The sequence below is a fragment of the Rhincodon typus genome, chromosome 29 (assembly GCF_021869965.1).
Source record: "Rhincodon typus isolate 14 chromosome 29, sRhiTyp1.1, whole genome shotgun sequence".
Taxonomy (NCBI): Eukaryota; Metazoa; Chordata; class Chondrichthyes; order Orectolobiformes; family Rhincodontidae; genus Rhincodon; species Rhincodon typus.
In genome coordinates, this window is record NC_063360.1 from 16,233,566 (window position 1) to 16,252,362 (window position 18,797).

At 40.4% G+C, this 18,797-nt stretch overlaps 1 protein-coding gene across 1 annotated transcript in view; it reads right to left on the minus strand.

Moving 5' to 3' along the window:
- Positions 1-18,797, minus strand: part of LOC109920522 (A disintegrin and metalloproteinase with thrombospondin motifs 6-like) — a 148,101-nt gene that overhangs the window by 17,611 nt on the left and 111,693 nt on the right. Inside the window, exons 19-23 of the mRNA XM_048613909.1 lie at positions 17,610-17,743; positions 15,676-15,799; positions 9,894-9,974; positions 2,678-2,841; positions 1,135-1,273 (exon numbers count right to left, since the gene is read on the minus strand). Of these exons, the coding sequence (XP_048469866.1) occupies positions 1,135-1,273; positions 2,678-2,841; positions 9,894-9,974; positions 15,676-15,799; positions 17,610-17,743 (642 nt within the window). The remainder of the gene's footprint in view (positions 1-1,134; positions 1,274-2,677; positions 2,842-9,893; positions 9,975-15,675; positions 15,800-17,609; positions 17,744-18,797) is intronic.

Sequence of the window (18,797 nt, forward strand, 5' to 3'; positions counted from 1 at the left end):
AAAAGATTTATATCTGAAAATACTTTGCTGTGTTTTCTTTTGCCTCTGATGACAAAAAACATTTTTTTTTGGAGAAAACACTTTTCAACACTTAATTATATTTATTCAGTGAATTTGTGCTGTTTATTGCCTCCGCTGATGTTTTACTCACACAAATTAGCTTCTACAAGATTGGATCTAATATTTTCTCAAAGTTGTAATGCTATGCAGTGTCATTGTGCAGTTCATCTAATTTTCAATGAAGATTCAACACTACCCAGTCAGCTGTACCTATGGAACATATTTCTTCAACTTCCTAAGAATTTATTGCCCAGTTTCTTTTTAACTTATTTGAGAAAAAGTTAGAAGACACATTTCAACTGAATCAAAAGACCTCCAGGACCAGCTAAGTTTTGGTGCAGCTCCAAGGAAATTCTGAGCTAATGTCTTTCTTTCAGAAAGACAGTACTTAAAGATGTTTTCTAATCAACCTGGTCAGAAACGTTGTTACACACCTCTGCAGCAGGTGGGACTTGAACCTATGCTTCCTTCGGAGGTAGGGACACTATCACTGCACCACCAGAGCTCCAAGACACCAGTAGAATGTATTTTTCTTGATCAACCTGTTCAGCAATGTTATGATACACGTCTGGAGCAGGTGAGACTTGAACTCAGGTCTTGAGGCTCAGAGGTAGAGACACAATCACTGCTCCATAACAGCCTCTGAAAGACACCAGTTAATTATTTTCTCATCATCCTATTCAGAGATGTTATTACACATCTCTGGAGCAGGTGGGAGTTGGACCTGAGCCTCCTGGTCCAGAGGTAGGGACACTACCACTGCACCACAAGAACCCTAAGATACCAGATGAATATTGTTATGAATTGTTCACCTCACCCATGGTTCATTGCTAGTCAGAAAATTATTAATTCCTTACATTCCATGAAGCAATCAATCATTCTGATTCCTAACACCAATTGTTGTTGCAAAATTTTTTAACATGTATTCTCAGGAGTGAACTCATTGCAAGAGTGGACCAGGAACAATAGGTCCAACAAAAAGAAATCACTCAGAATGGCATGGTCATAAGCAAAATGAACATGGCATTCTCTAATCCTTGTAATCACAATCCATTTTCATATTGCACTACGTACCTCCTGCACATATTGCAGTGCACTTGGACCAAGGAAAATATTGCCACTCATAGGTTGCCTGTGTATCTCCACTGACTGTGCGTATGATGGGTGCATTAAATTTGTAATGAATGCCCTGATTTTCCTCTTGTATCAGCACCTGCATTAGAAATGAAAAATAATTCAAGACATTAATGTCAGTAGTTTCCTGCATGAGTGGAAAATTCCCCACTTTTGTTTCTTGTTTCCCCACGGCAGGGAAGTCAAATTCCAACGTGCCTTGTGTGCAAAGACTGTACAAAGGCGTTAAGACATTCTGCAAATCATATTTTTGTCAATTTGAATACTTACTTCATCAAAATGACCACAACTTTCTAGATTTTATTTACTTTCATACTCAGAACTTTTAAGGTACATCATGGCTGCTTAGAACTAGCTACTGCAGTTGTTGCTAGTTGCATCACATTCCCCTTTAATAACAGCATAAACTCTGAGTAGAAATTGAATACAATGTTAGTTTGAAGGTAGTAGACAGAGAGGGGCGGTACAGGGTTGTTTTTTGGACTGGAGGCCTGTGACCAGATGTGTGCTGCAAGGATCGGTGCTGGGTCCACTGCTTTTCCACATTTATGTAAATGATTTGGATGTGAATATGGGAGATATTGTTAGTAAGTTTGCAGATGATACCAAAATTGGTGGTGTAACAGACAGTGAAGAAGGTTATCTCAAATTACAACAGGACCTTGATCAGATGGTCCAATGATCTGAGGAGTGGTAGATGGAGTTTAATTTAGATAAATGTGAAGTGTTGCATTTTGTTAAGGCAAACCAGGGTAGGGCTTACACACTAAATGGTAGGGCCCTGGGGACTACTGCCAAACAAAGACACCTAGGGATGCAGATGCATAATTTCTTGAAATGTGAGGCACAGATAGACTGGGTGGTGAAGAAGGAATTTGGCACACTTGTCTTCATTGGTCAGTGCACTGAGTATAGGAGTTGGGCGTCATATTGCAGCTGTACAGGACATTGGTGAGGCCACTTTTAGAATATTGCACTCAGTTCTGGTCTCCTTGCTATAGCAAAGATGTTGTGAAACTTGAAAGGGTTCAGAAAAGATTTACAAGGATGTTGCCTGGACTGGAGGGTTTGAGCTACAGGGAGAGGCTGGGGCTTTTTTCCCGTGGAGCATCAGAGGCTGAGTGGTGACTTTACAGAGGCTTATAAAATCATGAGGGGCATGGACAGGGTAAATAACCAAGGTCTTTTTCTCAGGCCAGGGGAGTCCAATTCCCTACCTTAATACATACAATGAGTACAAGACCTATACTAATAGTTACGATAATATAATACAAATTTATTCTGAAGTAGGATTCCCATGCAAACCTTAACAAACAATTATTGAATTGGCTGTACTTCTACGTCTTTTCTCCACTTTGCCAAAATGAAGAAGAACCTGTGGCGAACTAACTTCATTTGTAACTAATTTTTTCATGTATCCTTGAAACTCCACATGTTTTACTTAAATTATTAGTTTTCAAACATCAAAAGGAATAATGATTACCATAAGGAAAAGACTTGCATTAGTAGGTCCCAATGCTTCCAGACACTCTGGCTCATCATCAGGCCTCTTATAGTGGAAAGCAGTTCCAGCAATATCAAACCGCTGTGGTGTATCTATGGACCAGCCACCATTAATAAAGTATTCTTCACCATCAGATTTCAGTGCTTAAAAAGGAATTTTAATATGAATTAAAGAACTTTTCAATGATATTACTAAAGTACATTCTATTCTATCACTGATTTACACTTGTAAGAAATATCAGTGGCTGATTATAACTTGGCATCGTCTTCTGCTCTGCCAATCCCATTAATTTTCTCCCTCCCTTCTTCTGATTACCTCAGATATCCACCATTTTTCTTCTATAATAAATGGGTGCATGTTATTTAACCACAGGGAAAGTATTACAACTGAACCCGATTCTTTCATCGTGTTGCAATGTGCATTTTTACCCAGATGTAAAACAATCTGAATTGAGCATTTCCCAGCAGGAGGCCATACATTTCTAAACGTTACAAAGGAGAATCAGATTGAAATTGAAAAGTTGGCTCTGTTTCTCTCTCCACAGATGTTGCCAGATCTGTTGAGCTTCTCCAGCATTCTCTGTGCTTGTACCATTTTTTACACATTCACCCATGGAATGTAAGTGTTGTTGCCTGACCCAGTATGTATTGGCCATCCCTAATAGTTTGCTAGACCATTTCAGAAGGCATTTATCAACCAACTACATTACTGTAGCTCTGGAATCACACCTAGGCCAGACTGGGAATGATGGCAGATTTCCTTCCTTGAGGAACAGTCGTGAACTAGATGGACTTTTATGACAATCAACAATGTTACACGGTCACCATTAGGCTAGGTTTTAATTTCAGATTTTATTTTTATTACCACCTGCCATCTTGGGATTCGAACGTTTGTCCCCAGTGCATTATCCTGACTATCTGGATTACTAGTGTAGTGACATTACCACCACACCACTGCGTCCCCTTGAAATATTTAAAATGGTACAAATTTTAGCACAGCTCTTCATTGATTCTTTACAAAAGAATGGAAATCAGTATGAAATTACTCTGAGGATTTTATTAAACAATTCTCGACTAATAACTGGTCTTGATAATAAATTGTGATGTCTACAAAAACATACTGTTAACAAATAGGAGGAGGAGGGCATAGACAATATTTATTAAACTTGTGAATGATATAAATAAGAACTAAATTGGTTTTATGATAATGCCAAAAGTACGGGCAGCATCATATTTGAGGGAACATATATTTCCAACCTCTTACTGCAATAGCTATTGCCATGTTCCACTTTAACTCACATTCTTATAATGTATTTCCCTGCCCAATATGTAATTACAGAATCAAAGCAAAACCAATATAAATTTGTAAAAAGACATTTCGGAGTTGAAGTTGTACTGTGCATTATGGTAAACAAACATATTAAATATGCATTCATGTATAGAATTCAGGCTCAGAAATTGCTGTTAGCAAAATGAAGATTTCAATAATTGAATTTCTTGCTTTTCCCTGCATTGCTATTACCTATTTAGCCTATGACTTCCTGCTTGATCTCTTCTGTCACAAAAAATAACTGCTAATGGCTGCAATAATGTTCTTTGGCTATCATTTAAAAGCAAACATCAGGTACTTTTTCATGTCCGTTCACAGGATGTGTGCATCACTGGCTGGTCCAGCATTTATTGCACATCTGAAGTTGCCCTTGAGAAGGTGGTGGTGAGCTGCCTTCTTGAACTGCTGCAGTCCATCTTCTGTAGTTTGACCCACAATGCCCTTAGTGATGGAATTCCAGAATGTTGACCCAGTGACACTCAAAGATCAGTGATATACTTCCAAGTCAGGATGACAAGTTACTTGGAAGGAAACTTACAGGTTCTCATGCTCCCGTATAACTGCTGTCCTTATTTTTCCAGGTGAAAGTGGTCATAGGTTTGGAAGGCGCTCTCTCAGGAGTGAATTTCTGCAGTGCACCTTGCAGATGGTATACACAATGCTGCTATTGGGCAGCAGTGGTGGAGTGAGTGGATGCTTGTGGATGTGATGCCAATCAAATGCGCTGTTTTTTCCTGGATGGTGTTAAGCTTCCAGAGTGTTGTTGGAGCTGCATCCATCCAGACAAATGTTGAATATTCCATCACACTCCTGACTCACCTCCCCGTGCTGCTCTCAAGGTAGCTTCTGTGGAAAATCACCTATTGCACACCTCTATCTGGAGTGTACCTTTGTAAAGCAAGTCTAGAAATAGAGGCAGTGGTTTTAGTTCCTGAGCAGCTCCATATCACTACGCACTGGATGCTGAGTCAAAATCCTGGAAAGTCCTAACAGTGCTGTGGGTATGTCTTTATCACCATCACCTGCAGCAGTTCAAGAAGGCCACCACTTTCTTCGGGGTTGTTAGTGAGAACAATACATACTGGCCTAGCCAATGACATCCACGTCTGACAAAGGAATTAAAAAAAAACAAACTACAGGTTGTTTCCTGTGATGTTCATTGAGATAAACGTCTCCGGCTGCAGGACAACCATCAAGTCGGTTAAAAGTACACTTTGGTCTACCCGAAACTTGCTGGTACTTTCTGGCTCAAAGAGCTGCTGGAAGACAGGCTATAGCTTGGGACAGCAGCCACTAAGACTCAATGGAGCAAGGTCACAAAGCCCCATCAGTCTGTCCCCTCCTTAGCACACTGAGAGATTGAAAGCTGTATAAGACCCTCAGGCTGTACGCACCAAATGAAGGTTTGCTATGACATGTAAATATACATTGTCAGTATAACTTGTAATGAAGTACCTGATATATTGCATTGAAATAAATTAATCTGTAGTGCACTTTTTGTATGTCAAATTTGAACTGTTATGCAATATACATTTGCAAATTTTATGAATATGTATATTTTTGAAAATTAAAACAAAACTTGCTTTTTGAAATAAAGGAGCTAGATGTAAGATATTTGGCATATAATGAATGAGCTTAAAAGATACAGGAAATATTGCAGGAAACTGTAAAAAAAAACCCATCTAGAACAGGAAGAAATTTTGAAGAAAATCTAAACATATCTGCTCTATGACAAGTTTTTAACTGAATTAAAAGCAGTCTTGCTTAATGTCACCTGATGTGCAAGGATGATAAGCGGTATGAATCTGATACAGAGGAATCACTGAGTGATACAAGTTAACCAAGATCCATGTGTAAGTAAATATTGTAAGAAAAATGGCACAGGACCACCACTGTGGTTTTGGAAATGTTGCATCGATAAGAACACTGTCTATTTCTCTTTGCAACAGAGGTTTGTCTTCAACATGATCCCAAAGCTGTCTGCAAACTGCCCGTACGATTACCATGTTCTGAAGAAGAGTTATATTCAACTCAAAATATTAATACCATCTTTCCCTCTCCACAAACGCAGCCAGACCTGCTGACTATTTCCAGCCTGTTATTTCATTTCAGATTTCCAGTGTCTGCAGCATTTTATTTTTATATAACACTTACCCTTGGTCATTAGCAATGCATTTAAAAGTAGTTCGTGTCATAAAACAGAAGACTGCTGTGATTTGACAAAGAGGAAGAAATGACAAAAGATGACTATAATTTTCAAAAGTTTTATGCAAAGGAAGATTGAATCAGACTATAGCAATCTTCAAAACAGAAGATCAAAGTGGACTGGTGGTTCTAATATGGAGGTGCAGGTATTGGACTGGAGTGGACAAGGTCAGAAATCACATGACATCAGATTCTAGTACAACAGCCTCATTTGAAAATACAAGCTTTCAGAGCCTCGGTCCTTCTTCAGGTGTTAGTGAGAGACGTAGTATCATTCACAGGATTTACAAGTAAAAGATCAAAGGTTCACACCATTGATGAGGATGTGTTAAACAAACCTGAGATGCACACACACTCTCTCCCCCCTCATACCCACACACATTCTCCCTCTCCCACCTCCCGCACACTCTCTCCCCACCACGCACACACACCACACACATTCTTCCTCTCTCCCTCCTCCGCCCACACACACTCTCTCTCTCCCGTCTCACATACACACACACACAGACATTCTCCCCCCTCGCGCACACATTCTCTCTCCTCCCCCACATACACTCACACTCTCTCTCCCCCCTCACATACACACACTTTCTATCCCCCCATCATATACACACACACTGTCTCCCCACCTCTCTCTCTCTCTCTCTCACACACACACACACACGAATCTATGGGGTGTATTTGCAGATACATTTTATTTTGTTCAAAAAGCACACAATTTATAGACAGTCAGTCAATATGACGTTTTATAAATTCCTACTTTAGAAATAAAAACAGTCTGACTCCAAACTAAAACACAAACAGATTCTAAACAAGGCCTTACACCTATCATGCATTGTCTGATCTAAAATGTCACCTGTTCTTTACACTGATAAGCCTTTAGTACTCTCAGGACCATTACTTGAAAGGAATTTGGGGATTTACATATATATATTAATCAATTAAAACCTTCTAACTGATTAAAGATTTAACAGCATCTTAGGTTTGTTTAGTATATCCTCATCAATGGTGTGAACATTTGATCTTTTAATTTTAAATTCTGAGTCCGATACTTCATCTCTCACAAACACCTGAAGGAGGACTGAGGCTCCAAAAGCTTGTGCTTTCAAATAAATCTGTTGGGCTATAACCTGGTCTTGTGTGATTTCTGACAGGTTGGTTTTTAAACAGCCAAACTCAGGGCATTATTGACCCATCCCCAATAACAATGAAGAAGGTGGTGATCAGCACCCTTCTTGAACTACTGCAGTGCATCTGTTGTAGGCACATAATGCTGTTAGATGTGAGTTCCAGGGTTTTGACCCAGTTACACTGAGGGAACAGCAATATAGTTCCAAGCTAGGATGGTGTGTGGCTTAGCCAGGAACTTGCATGGTGATGGTGTTCCCATGAATCTGCTGCCCTTGTCATTCTAGGTGATAGAGATCATGGATTTGGAAGATGCTGTCAAAGCAGGTTTGCTGTGTCTTGTAGAAGATATTATGCTGCAGCTACTGGATATTGATGGTGGAGGGACTGAATTCTTAGGTTGGTGGATGGAGTGCTCATCAAGTACAATGCTTTATACTGGGTGGTGTTGAGCTTCTTAAATGTTGTCGGAACTGCATTCATCCAAACAAAAGGAGACTATTCCATCACACTCCTGACATAGAAACATAGAAGATAGGAGCAGGAGGAGGCCATTCAGCCCTTCAAGCCTGTTTCGCCATTCTTCATGATCATGGCTAATCGACATGTGCTTTGTAGATAGGGGACAGTCTTAGGGAGTCAGGAGGTGGGTTACTTGCCTCAGAATTCCCAGGCTTTGATCTCCTTTGGGAGCCACAGTATTTATATGGTTGGTCCAGTTCAGTTTCTGGTCAATGATAGCTCGCTGAATTGATAAAGGGAGATTCAGCGACTGGGATGCTGCTGAGTTTCATGAGGAGATTTGGTATGTTCTCTTTTGCTGTACATAGTCATTGCCTGGCACTTAAATGGCAATTGAACTTTGCACCAGACTTCAGCCAAACACTGAATGTTGTTCCAGGTTTTCTGCAAAGGGACATGTTTGCTTCAGTATCTGAGAAGTAACGGATAGTGCTGAATATCATGTAATCATCAGAGAACTTCCCCATTTCTGACCTCATGTTGGAGGGAAGGTATTTGCTGAAGCAACTAAAGATATTTCAGCCTTGGACACTAACGCTGACAGACTCCCGCCATCATCTGCAGGGCAACCGTGGACTAGCATTGATAAGTATGTGGAATTTACGGGGGGAAAAGACAGGAGGAGGAGCCTTGTTTCAGGCAGGGTTGTCTCTGGCTTTTCCAGAATTGGTTTAGGAGTTGCTATCAGAGTTTAGCTGGATTATAGTTGAGTGTCTTCCTGCACAATTGTGTAACAAACATTTGATATATCCTTTCCAAGTCTGAACATTTTGTGTTTGTGCACCTGTAGGGTGAATTGTGCACTTTTTAACGGTTTATTATTCAAGGATCATTTCTCACTATTTCACCTCAGTTTCCAGTTCATGTAGGGCTGGCCATGTCGAGAAACAGGGTCCCCAAGGACGTTGCTGTGGGCTATGGGTCTGGACATCTGAGACAAAAGGTCTGAAAGAACCTGGCAGCAAGGCAAAGGAGGCTAGAAGATGGTGTTCAGTTTTTATTTTCTTTGAGCATGTGAAATGGGATGGCAGAGATGCCAGAATCAGCTGGCTGGGAGAAAGACAAACAATTGAGTAAGATCAAGAGTAGGAAATTCAGAAACTAAAAGATTGTGAAGACAGAAAGGAAGACGTACGGACACTGAAAGCGAAACCCAGCAGCCTTGTCCTGGCAACAACTGAAGAGTAAATTGCAAGTAAAAACGTAAGAAGTAACATCAGATGGATGGACACCACTGAGATGTGGACTGAGAGAGGTATGAAGAGAGCCAGGGAGGAAAGATGATGATGCAAGTAGCCCAAATATTAAGGCTTTGGTAACAACAAATAAGCGAATAGTAGTTTTTTCAGTAACACCATCCCTATTTTAGCAATCTGAAGCTACTGACTGCCATTTCTGCTTGCAGCCAGGTAGACTCCAGAGCTAGTAGCTAGGCCATGTTTGCTCTCTGTTTCTGGCCTTAATCCTGCAAGAGGAGACACACCTTTAGCGGGGGATGTGACTAAGCTCTCTTAAAAACACATCCCATCAAATTCAGGCACAGATCTACTGAACAAGCTGAACATACTGTATCTATTCGGTGTCTGAACAGGTCAGGAAGGGTTTGCAGAGGTCAATAGAATTGCCCAACTTCCACTCTGTGATTAAAAGTGCAATTACACAATATTCTCAACACTCAACACGACTTTACAACATACTGTATGATTGAATACCAAACAATGCAAATGATGTTCAAGTTGTAAAAAATAGTTATAAAAACCATTTAAATCAGAGAGCAGTTTAATAAGTTGACAACTTATTTAGATTTCTACTACTCAAGAAAAAAGAATTACTTTATATTTAGTTGGCTCTCAAAGGGCTAATATCTTGTTTGTATTATGGATCCAGGTTTTCTGCTTCTGTGATAACCAGTCACTAATTTTTCAGATAAAAGTGTATGATCACAAAATTGTGGTTTGTGAACCTCAAATGTAGATACCAACTATAAGGTTATACAATGATCATAACTTACCAAGGTAATTATGGGATACATTAAGTTCGTTAATTTCAATGTGTACTGAGCCTTTAGGGATCTGGATAACTTCTACATAACCTGAAAGAAACGTATTAATTTGATTATAGAACTTATTGTAAACAATATTTTGTACTGAAATAAACCAACCAAAAAAATTCAACCAAGTTATTAAACATAACTAGGTTATGTTAGCTACATCCATCTGGATTCAGATGCAGCTCTTCTGTTTACTATATCACAAGCAACCATCTGACAAAAATGCTTTCTTTATTTTTAGTTCGTTCTTATCAGTTTGAGTTTGTTTCATATTAATACTGCTGTAACAATGTATACATCATTTCATTGAGTTTAACTTGAGAGAACACACAGTAGACACGACACATATTCATGTAAAATGATACACATTTACACATTTACATTTAATTTTACAGAGAAAAGATCAATAGTGCCAGATTTAAAAAGAAACACTTGCATTATCAGGAAGTCAACATATGTGACATGATTACATTATTTATAGCCGGTATAACGCCCAGCTTTGGAACTAGAACTAAGTGGCCCCACATTCTCTTACATACTGTCACTAACATCACAGCAACACTGCAATTTCAGTTTAATTGCCAGATGAAAATAAAGGCTACCTTTCACTTATATAGTTTGCACATATCTTTTCACATATTTATGATTGTTCCTTAGCCTGCTTGTATGCAATTACTTTCTCCTTTGATATCTGATAAAATATAGAGATAAAGCCTAAAGTGTAGAGCTGCACCATGTAGCACTCTCTGCTGACAGCATTTGTTGCCATTTTTAGAGGGGAAGGCTGCACACACCTCTTTAAAAATAATTCACTCTGGTGGTGGACCACCAAACCATGCCTGCTGAAACAACATGAGAAGGCAAATGCTCCAAATTATTTGCATCTCTCCCCAAAAAGTCAGTGAGACAATTTATTTCGATATTGATAGACTAGTGAGAAGTGAATAAATTGAATGGCAGCCACATTTCCCCCTATTGCATATGCGGCTACAGCCTGCATTCTCTAAACTAATGCTAATGCAAGTTTCTTTCTTCTTCAGGCATGGACCCTGCTGAGCAAAGCTGCTATTACCGGAAAGGGATAACAAGGTGTAGAGCTGGATGAACACAGCTGGCCAAGCAGCATCATAGGAGCAGGAAGGCTGACGTTTCGGGCCCAGACCCTTCATCAGAAAATGGATGCTAGGCACCAGTAAGTTTACTGTACTTACGGTTTTTAGTGTCCAATAAAGCTGAGTTGAATTGTGAGTTCAGGTTGTGGATCCTACGAAGAATAAAAAAACAGGAGAGGTCCTTTGCAGGTCTAGGAGATGGAGGCTTGAGCTGGGGTAGGCTTGATTGTAGGGCCCAGAGATGCCGGCGCATTGCTGTGAGTGTGTGTTTCAGGAGTCGCAGGGAGAAACGCTTCTGAAGGATCTCAATGCTATGAATGTAGACATTGTCACGGTTGGGGCCAAATTGGGAAGGCCTGAATGTGGACTGTAGTCCATTGGGGATGATCTGGTTCCATATGCAGGTACTAAGAAAGGTGATGTGGCTGTAGTACCTGGTTTGCTTCAGGACATGGTTGAGCAGTTTCAAGGCCGAAGAGGTTACGAGATAGTTGCAGTGGGAGAGAGAAATCCCCTGAGGTTTGTGAGGAGGGTAACTTCTTCAGGCTAGGCATCCTTAGAAGAGCCTTCGCAGTAGGGTTAAAATTGTATCAGAGATAGTAGGAACTGCAGATGCTGGAGAATCTGAGATAACAAGGTGTAGAGCTGGATGAACACAGCAGGCCAAGCAGCATCATAGGAGCAGGAAGGTTGACATTTAGGGCCCAGACCCTTCATCAGAAAAAGGAGCAGGAAGCTGCTCCATCAAATAACAGACTGCCTCCTATTCAATACCCAGCAGACACCAGCATGGGAACATATGCTAAGGGAGAGCCAGGCCATGGGAACATCTGCTTAGAGAGACCCAGACACATGGGAACATCTGCTTAGGGAGAGTCAGACCATGGGAACATCTGCTCAGGGTGAGCCAGACAAGAGGAAAGAAGAAGGAATAATTGCTGAAGCATTTAACATCGGTGAGGAAGATCAAGTGAAGGTGGTATCAGATAGGCAGCAATAAGAAGAAGGGCTAAATGAGTAGCTGATGTGTAACTCAGATTTATAGTTTACCAGAACTGTGTTAATTAAGTAACAATTAATGTCTTAATGGTTCAAGCATCTTCATATCTGTACCATTAAATGTGGAGCTGTGTAATATTACTGCTTTGCTGAGTGGTTAGGAATGCTGAAGCATTTCAGAACCTGCTGAGCATCACAGCAACTCCACATACCACCTCTCCTGCACTCTTTCCTATTGAGAGTGCAAGAGCTGATACAGTTTTGCTTGCTGCGGACTTGGGCTCCTATTTACAGGAATCCTATTTTTGATTGACATGTTAGATCAAGACATTCTTGTTGACAGGCTTCATGGTATTTAACACAGCCACAAGTGTGGCCTCAATTGTAACCAGATGTTGAGGCATGGCAGAGAGACAGATGAATAAAATCTTCACTGCTTAGCATGGTGATTGATCAGCCCTTTGCAGCTGCCTGCCTCAAGATGACTGTATAAGTACAACTAAGAGACAGAAGCAGCTTGAAAGTATAGAAACTAGGGTGCATACAGGTAGAACAGGACCTATACGATGTAGAAAGATGGAACTTGCCAAGGGCACGTCAGAAAGTTTCCACTGAGGGGCAGCAATATGCAGGGAATATACAACTGAGTAGCATTGGCACACAGACATGACAATGACCAGATATTGAGTGTTAAAGGTGAAAACTGTGTCGCAGAGACTTACAGCTGGAGCAGGGAAGTAGACAAGCTTCATCTTATTTAATTTATTCATTTGTTGGCACAGTTGGTTTCTACGAAAGCTGAGCTGGGTGAAAATATGTAGAGAAACTTGTAAAGGCAGGAGGGAGTTGATGCAGCAGTGTGGTACGGCATAACAAAGTTTGTGAGAGCATATTGAGCTGTTGTGTCAGAGTTCAGCAAAGACCTCAATCTGTTCACATACAAACAGAGAAATTGCTGGAGAAACTCGACAGGTCTGGCAGCATTGTGTAGAGAGAGAAACAGGAGCTCTGATTTTCGCCAGCTATTTCTGTTTTTGTTTGTTTCAGATCTCTACCATCCTCAGTTCTTGGTTTTATCTCAATCTGTTTATGTGGGCGTCTGCATGTTTAGTTCTTTCTCCTCCATTAGCTTGTTGCCTTGGGTTTCCTTTCTTTCAACAGCAAAACTAATGCAACACACAAAATGTATAGATGACTTTGGACACCTTCCTGGGAGTTATACAGCAGAACTGCACCTAATCTGTGCAGAAAGTGGAAGCATTATCTCAAGACGGCACTCACACTTTCCATTGGAATTCTGGTAGTGTATGGGTTTCATTGAGCATATCCTCAATTCTCTAATACAGGTTCTTTGCTGAAAGTAACAGCTAGCAGATCTATTCTGTTCCAAGTTATCAATTGAGTTTGCCTGCTCCTTCCAATTATGATGACATCATGCATTGTCACAGTGGAAGACAATACATTTGTAGCCTCTGTACGTTGCAGTCCACTTAACACTATTTTTTTCCAGCAGTTTGAGACCATCAGACAGATGGAGGAATGGTTTCCTTGGAGATTTTTTGCAGGCTTGTTGTTAGACACCCATTTAAGGGCCTTATCCCAACATGCGAGGAGCCCCGAAGGCCAAAAATGTTTTGGTTTTGCTTGTGGTTACCTCAGGTGGGGGACTTATTCCTTTTAGCTTGGATCAAGTAGATCAAGCCGAATTGAGGATCAAGTGAGTCTGAAGTAGGCAAACAGTTAGAAAACAGTCACACTTGGTCTAGTATTTCTTAGGTGTGTCTATCTTAAAACAAAGGTGGTGAATATTCAAGTCACCTGTGCATTACAAGAAGCATTCTGTCCCTTGCTGGGAGGTTGAGTAGACAAAATAGGCTCCAGGACGTTCATTGTCTTGTTTCCAGTATCTCTGTTGGAGAAGGTACGAGACATTGGAGGGCTAAGAATATTTGACACTGGGTCAAAATCCTGGAATTCCTTCCCTAATGGCATTGTGGGTCAACCCACAGCATGTGGACTGCAGCGGCTCAAGAAAGCAGCTCACCACCACCTTCTCAAGGGCAACTAGGAATGGGCAAGAAATGCTGCCCAGCCAGTGACACCCACATCCCACAAATGAATAGAAAAAAAACCTACAGTTTCTGCAAAATTCACCCAAGGGATGAGCTTAAGCTTCTGATCTGTGCAGTTGTAATATTTTAGCCAATTAATTCTCAATTTGCTCTTTAGTTTTGGATATAGGATTTTCATACATAATAGTAATTTTTTAGACACATCTGTACTTTTAAGTTAACATATTATCATGCCAAAGCATAGTTAAAGACCCAGTAGAGGCATATTTTCTCAATAATTACTATTCAAGCATTTTTGTTGAAAGTTTAACAAGGCTCTGTGCCAAAAGTATGAATTATTAGGTTTCTTTATAGCACAATGTTTAAAATAATATTGATCTAGATAATCTTTGACATAATTATCTTGTATGCATCACTCATTCAATTTCAATTAAAATATCATTGAATTCAGGATACACTAATAGATTTACGGATGTACTATTCAATATGAAATTTAAAATCCAGCTGGGTTTTACATTCATAAAAGGGTCCACAAGAGAAATTTTGCATTAACTTGCAGTAATATCTTAGAGTTGTTTGAGCAGCAATTATAGGTATCTGAATGATAAGGTGGTCTTGCATAACCATTTGTGTGATGTCAACCGGAGGAGATGGGGCAGGGAAGATTACATCAAAATATACAAAAAGGCAACTTTATAAACTTCACATTTGTAACTTTTTTAAAAAAAAATCTATGGTAAAGTGAAAGCATAAAGGTGGTCATGTTGCCTGTTTTGAAATCTGTCCGACAGGTCACTTTGTAAAAACCAAAAGAACTGCGGATGCTATAAATCAGAAACAAAAACAGAAGTTGCTGGAAAAGCTCAGCAGGTCTGGCAGCATCTGAGAAGAGAAATCAGAGTTAACGTTTCAGGTCTGGTGACCTTTTTGAGGAAGGGTCACTGGACCTGAAACGTTAACACTGATTTCTCTTCACAGATGCTGCCAGACCTGCTGAGCTTTTCCAGCAACTTCTGTGTTTGAGCCAGCTTTGTAACTAGGTTTTTAACAGTTAAAGAAGGTCCATGTGGTTTTAGTGATAAGGTGTGAGGCAGTCATGTTTGTAAACAATGAAAGGGCCAGCTGTGGCCTTCTACTGGAGAAATTATTAGGAAAATTAGGAGTTTAGGAATTAGAAAATTGGGAAGTATTAGGAATGATGGCTTTTGTTAAGGGCTATACTTTAACCTGATGTTAAATTTCAAGATAGAATGGAGTTGGGCATTTCGAACGTCATTAATCAGTATTTCTACCTGGACAAACCATTAAAAGCCACTGTAGTATTGACTTACAGGGTTTTCTTAACATATTCCTGCACCTCTCGACTGGTCAGTGTCCATAAATCTGGAAGGAAGAGGGAGAAGGGCAGAGGGAGAAAGACAGAGTGAGAGAGAGATGAGAGAGAGAGAAGTGTGTGAGAGAGAGCAAGAGAACAAAGAAAAATAGAGGCAGCTAGACTTGCACCTTAATCATGACCTCCTGTAAGCATTAATTACCAGATTAAAATCAGATTTGACTTACCTCCCTGAGGACTGGAGCCATTAAAAATTCCTTCTATGGTTTCACAAGTGCTCCCATCACCACCACAGACTCGACATCGATCCTCCTTCACATCTGAACCTAAAGTATGATCACAGCCCACGTGCTCCAAGGGAAGTAAAAGCGAAATATAAGATTGTTCTGTTAAGACTACAGTCTTTTACAATACCTGTTATATTTGGGTATTTTAATCAATTCTTTCGGAACGTTTCAAACAATGTCCTTTTTAGGCATTTAGGCACTTCAATAAAATAAAATTACATCCTACATAAAGACTTTTAATATTTGACCACACACATTCAACAAAAAACTGTAAATCAATCCAACCCAATCATAACACTTCTATATACACATTGCATACATTATATATGTAATATATATATATGAACATTTGGCTAAAGTCCCCTTCTATAATATGAATTGAATTTGGTTGGGGGTGTGGCAGAGAATGTATGAGAGCTTTCCTTTTGCCTCCCAATTGCCTATTATATCCCTTAGTGTGCTTCCCACAACTTCCAGGTGGAAGGTGGCAGTAAGCAAAGGGACTGTTATTATCCTTCTCCCTCTGGGGTTAAAAACTTATCTGTTGAATGAACTAGTCTTGACCAAAGTCTTCAGATGGCTTTGGTGACAATCTTCAGCAAGCTTTTGTGACACAACCTCTATCACCAATTCTTCTGTCACTGCAGCAGCTTTTTTGACAGCAATAGACAGAATTCCAACCCCAGAAAACCACTTCCCCAAAGAGTAGAATCCCAGTCTGTGTGTCCTTCTCAAGGCTGTTAGCAGGAAAAGCAAAAAAGACCTCAGTGCACGTTGCATTGGGATATGAATGAGAGAAAACTTTCATTTTAGTTGGCTTCTAAAATCTTTTTGAAGTTTAAAATGTAAGCTAGGAAAACAATATTGCAACTATTTTTTGTCAAACGTTGCCTCTTGTGAAAAACCTTTATTTGTATCTAAGTTTCAACTGAAAACTTTGACAAAAAATTAATGAAGATCAAAACCAGAGAGTACATACTAGAGATAATAAGGTATAGAGCTGGATGAACACAGCAGGCCAAGCAGCATCAGAGGAGCAGGAAGGCTGACGTTTCGGGCCTAGACCCTTCCTCAGAAATGGGGGAGGGGAAGAGGGTTCTGAAATAAATAGGGAGAGAGGGGGAGGTGGATAGAAGATGGATAGAGGAGAAGATAGGTGGAGAGGAGACAGACAGGTCAAAGAGGCAGGGATGGAGCCAGTAAAGGTGAGTGTAGGTGGGGAGTTAGGGAGGGGATAGGTCAGTCCAGGGAGGACAGACAGGTCAAGGGGGTGGGATGAGGTTAGTAGGTAGGAGATGGGGTTGGGGCTTGAGGTGGGAGGAGGGGATAGGTGGGAGGAAGGACAGGTTAGGGAGGGGGGGACGAGCTGGGCTGGTTTTGGGATGCGGTAGGGGGAGGGGAGATTTTGAAGCTTGTGAAGCCCACATTGATACCATTGGGCTGCAGGGTTCCCAAGCAGAATATGAGTTGCTGTTCCTGCAACCTTGGGGTGGCATCGTTGTGGCACTGCAGGAGGCCCAGGATGGACATGTCGTCTGAGGAATGGGAGGGGGAGTTGAAATGGTTCGCGACTGGGAGGTGTAGTTGTTTAGTGCGAACTAGACATACTAGAAACATTTTTGAGTCTTTTTTTCGAAACCCATTTCCCTTACAGCATAACTTTAATTGGCTGAAAGAAAGTGTACAGGTGCGTGGCATTTTAATTTAAATTGATAATAATTTGTTTGGATTCACAAAATTAAATGCTCCACAGAAATTTGATATTTAGTGAGCTAGCTGTTAAAATAAATAAATGAAATTGGATTTAGTTGAGCATGTGGTTACTCGTTGGGCATACAACTGAGAAACAAGCAAGAAAAGGGATAGTAACATACCTTACATTCTCCATTGACACATATATCAAGCGAGTCCATACGACACAAGGTACCATCCACTACAGCTGAAGCACGTTCAGTATAGAAATTGAAGCCCATGGCTAGACAGTTCAAAGCACAGGGTTTCACACCACCTGTATTTAAAGCAAGTAGTTAGAACCATTTTCTGTGTAGAAGGAGGAAAGGAAGTCAGGATGACAAAATTCTTTACAGAAACGTGGGGGGATTTGCATGTGTAGTTCTAAACTAATAAGCCGTAGAATGAGAGTTCTAATTCCACCAGCTAGCTTGAGAATTTGAATTGGGTTTAAAATCTGGCGATGAAGCATTTGGATCGCTGTAGAAACATGTGAGGGGAGGTGATGACCTCGTGGTATTATCACTGGACTGTTAATCCAGACACCCAGTTAATATTCTGGGGACTGGCATTCAAATCCTGCCAAGCAGATGGTGGAATTTGAATTCAATAAAAATCTGGAATTAAGACTCTAATGATGACCTCTTGGGGAAAGAGTCTAATCTGGAACTAAATGTCTAATGTTGACTGTGGGGGAGAAAAAAACCTATCTGGTTCACTAATGTCCTTTAGGGAAGGAAACTGTCATCCTTACCTGGTCTGCCCTACAAGTGACTCCAGATCCACAGCAATGTGGTTGACTTTTAACTGCCCTCTGGGCAATTAGGGATGGGCAATAAATGCTGTTACTAGACAGTGATGCCCTCATTCTACGAATGAATGATAACAATCACGACTGATTCTCGACTGTCATTTTGGAGTTGAAACTTGACCATTCTGGACTATATTTGACTTCAGTCCAACAGCAACATGGTTGACTTTTAACTCTCCTCTTAAACCACATCAAAAGCATCAATGAAGCAGTGAAGGATATTTGCTAAGACTGTACAGGACTTGCACATTGACAGAAATGAAGTGCCAATGTGTTCATTTGACATTGCTAGCCTATTCACCAACGTGCAGATACATGCACTACAGAATGATATCACAATGAACTTAACTTGCCACCATTGTGTGAGTTATTACTCATTGAAAATATTAACTCAGCAACTCAGCAGCTGAAGTCAGTTTTAACAGCAGCGAGTGTGCCCAAATACATGGTGTTGCCATGAGATCCCTACTAGGCCCAGCTCTCACTAACATGTTCGTTGCTTTCAATGCAAAACAAGTTT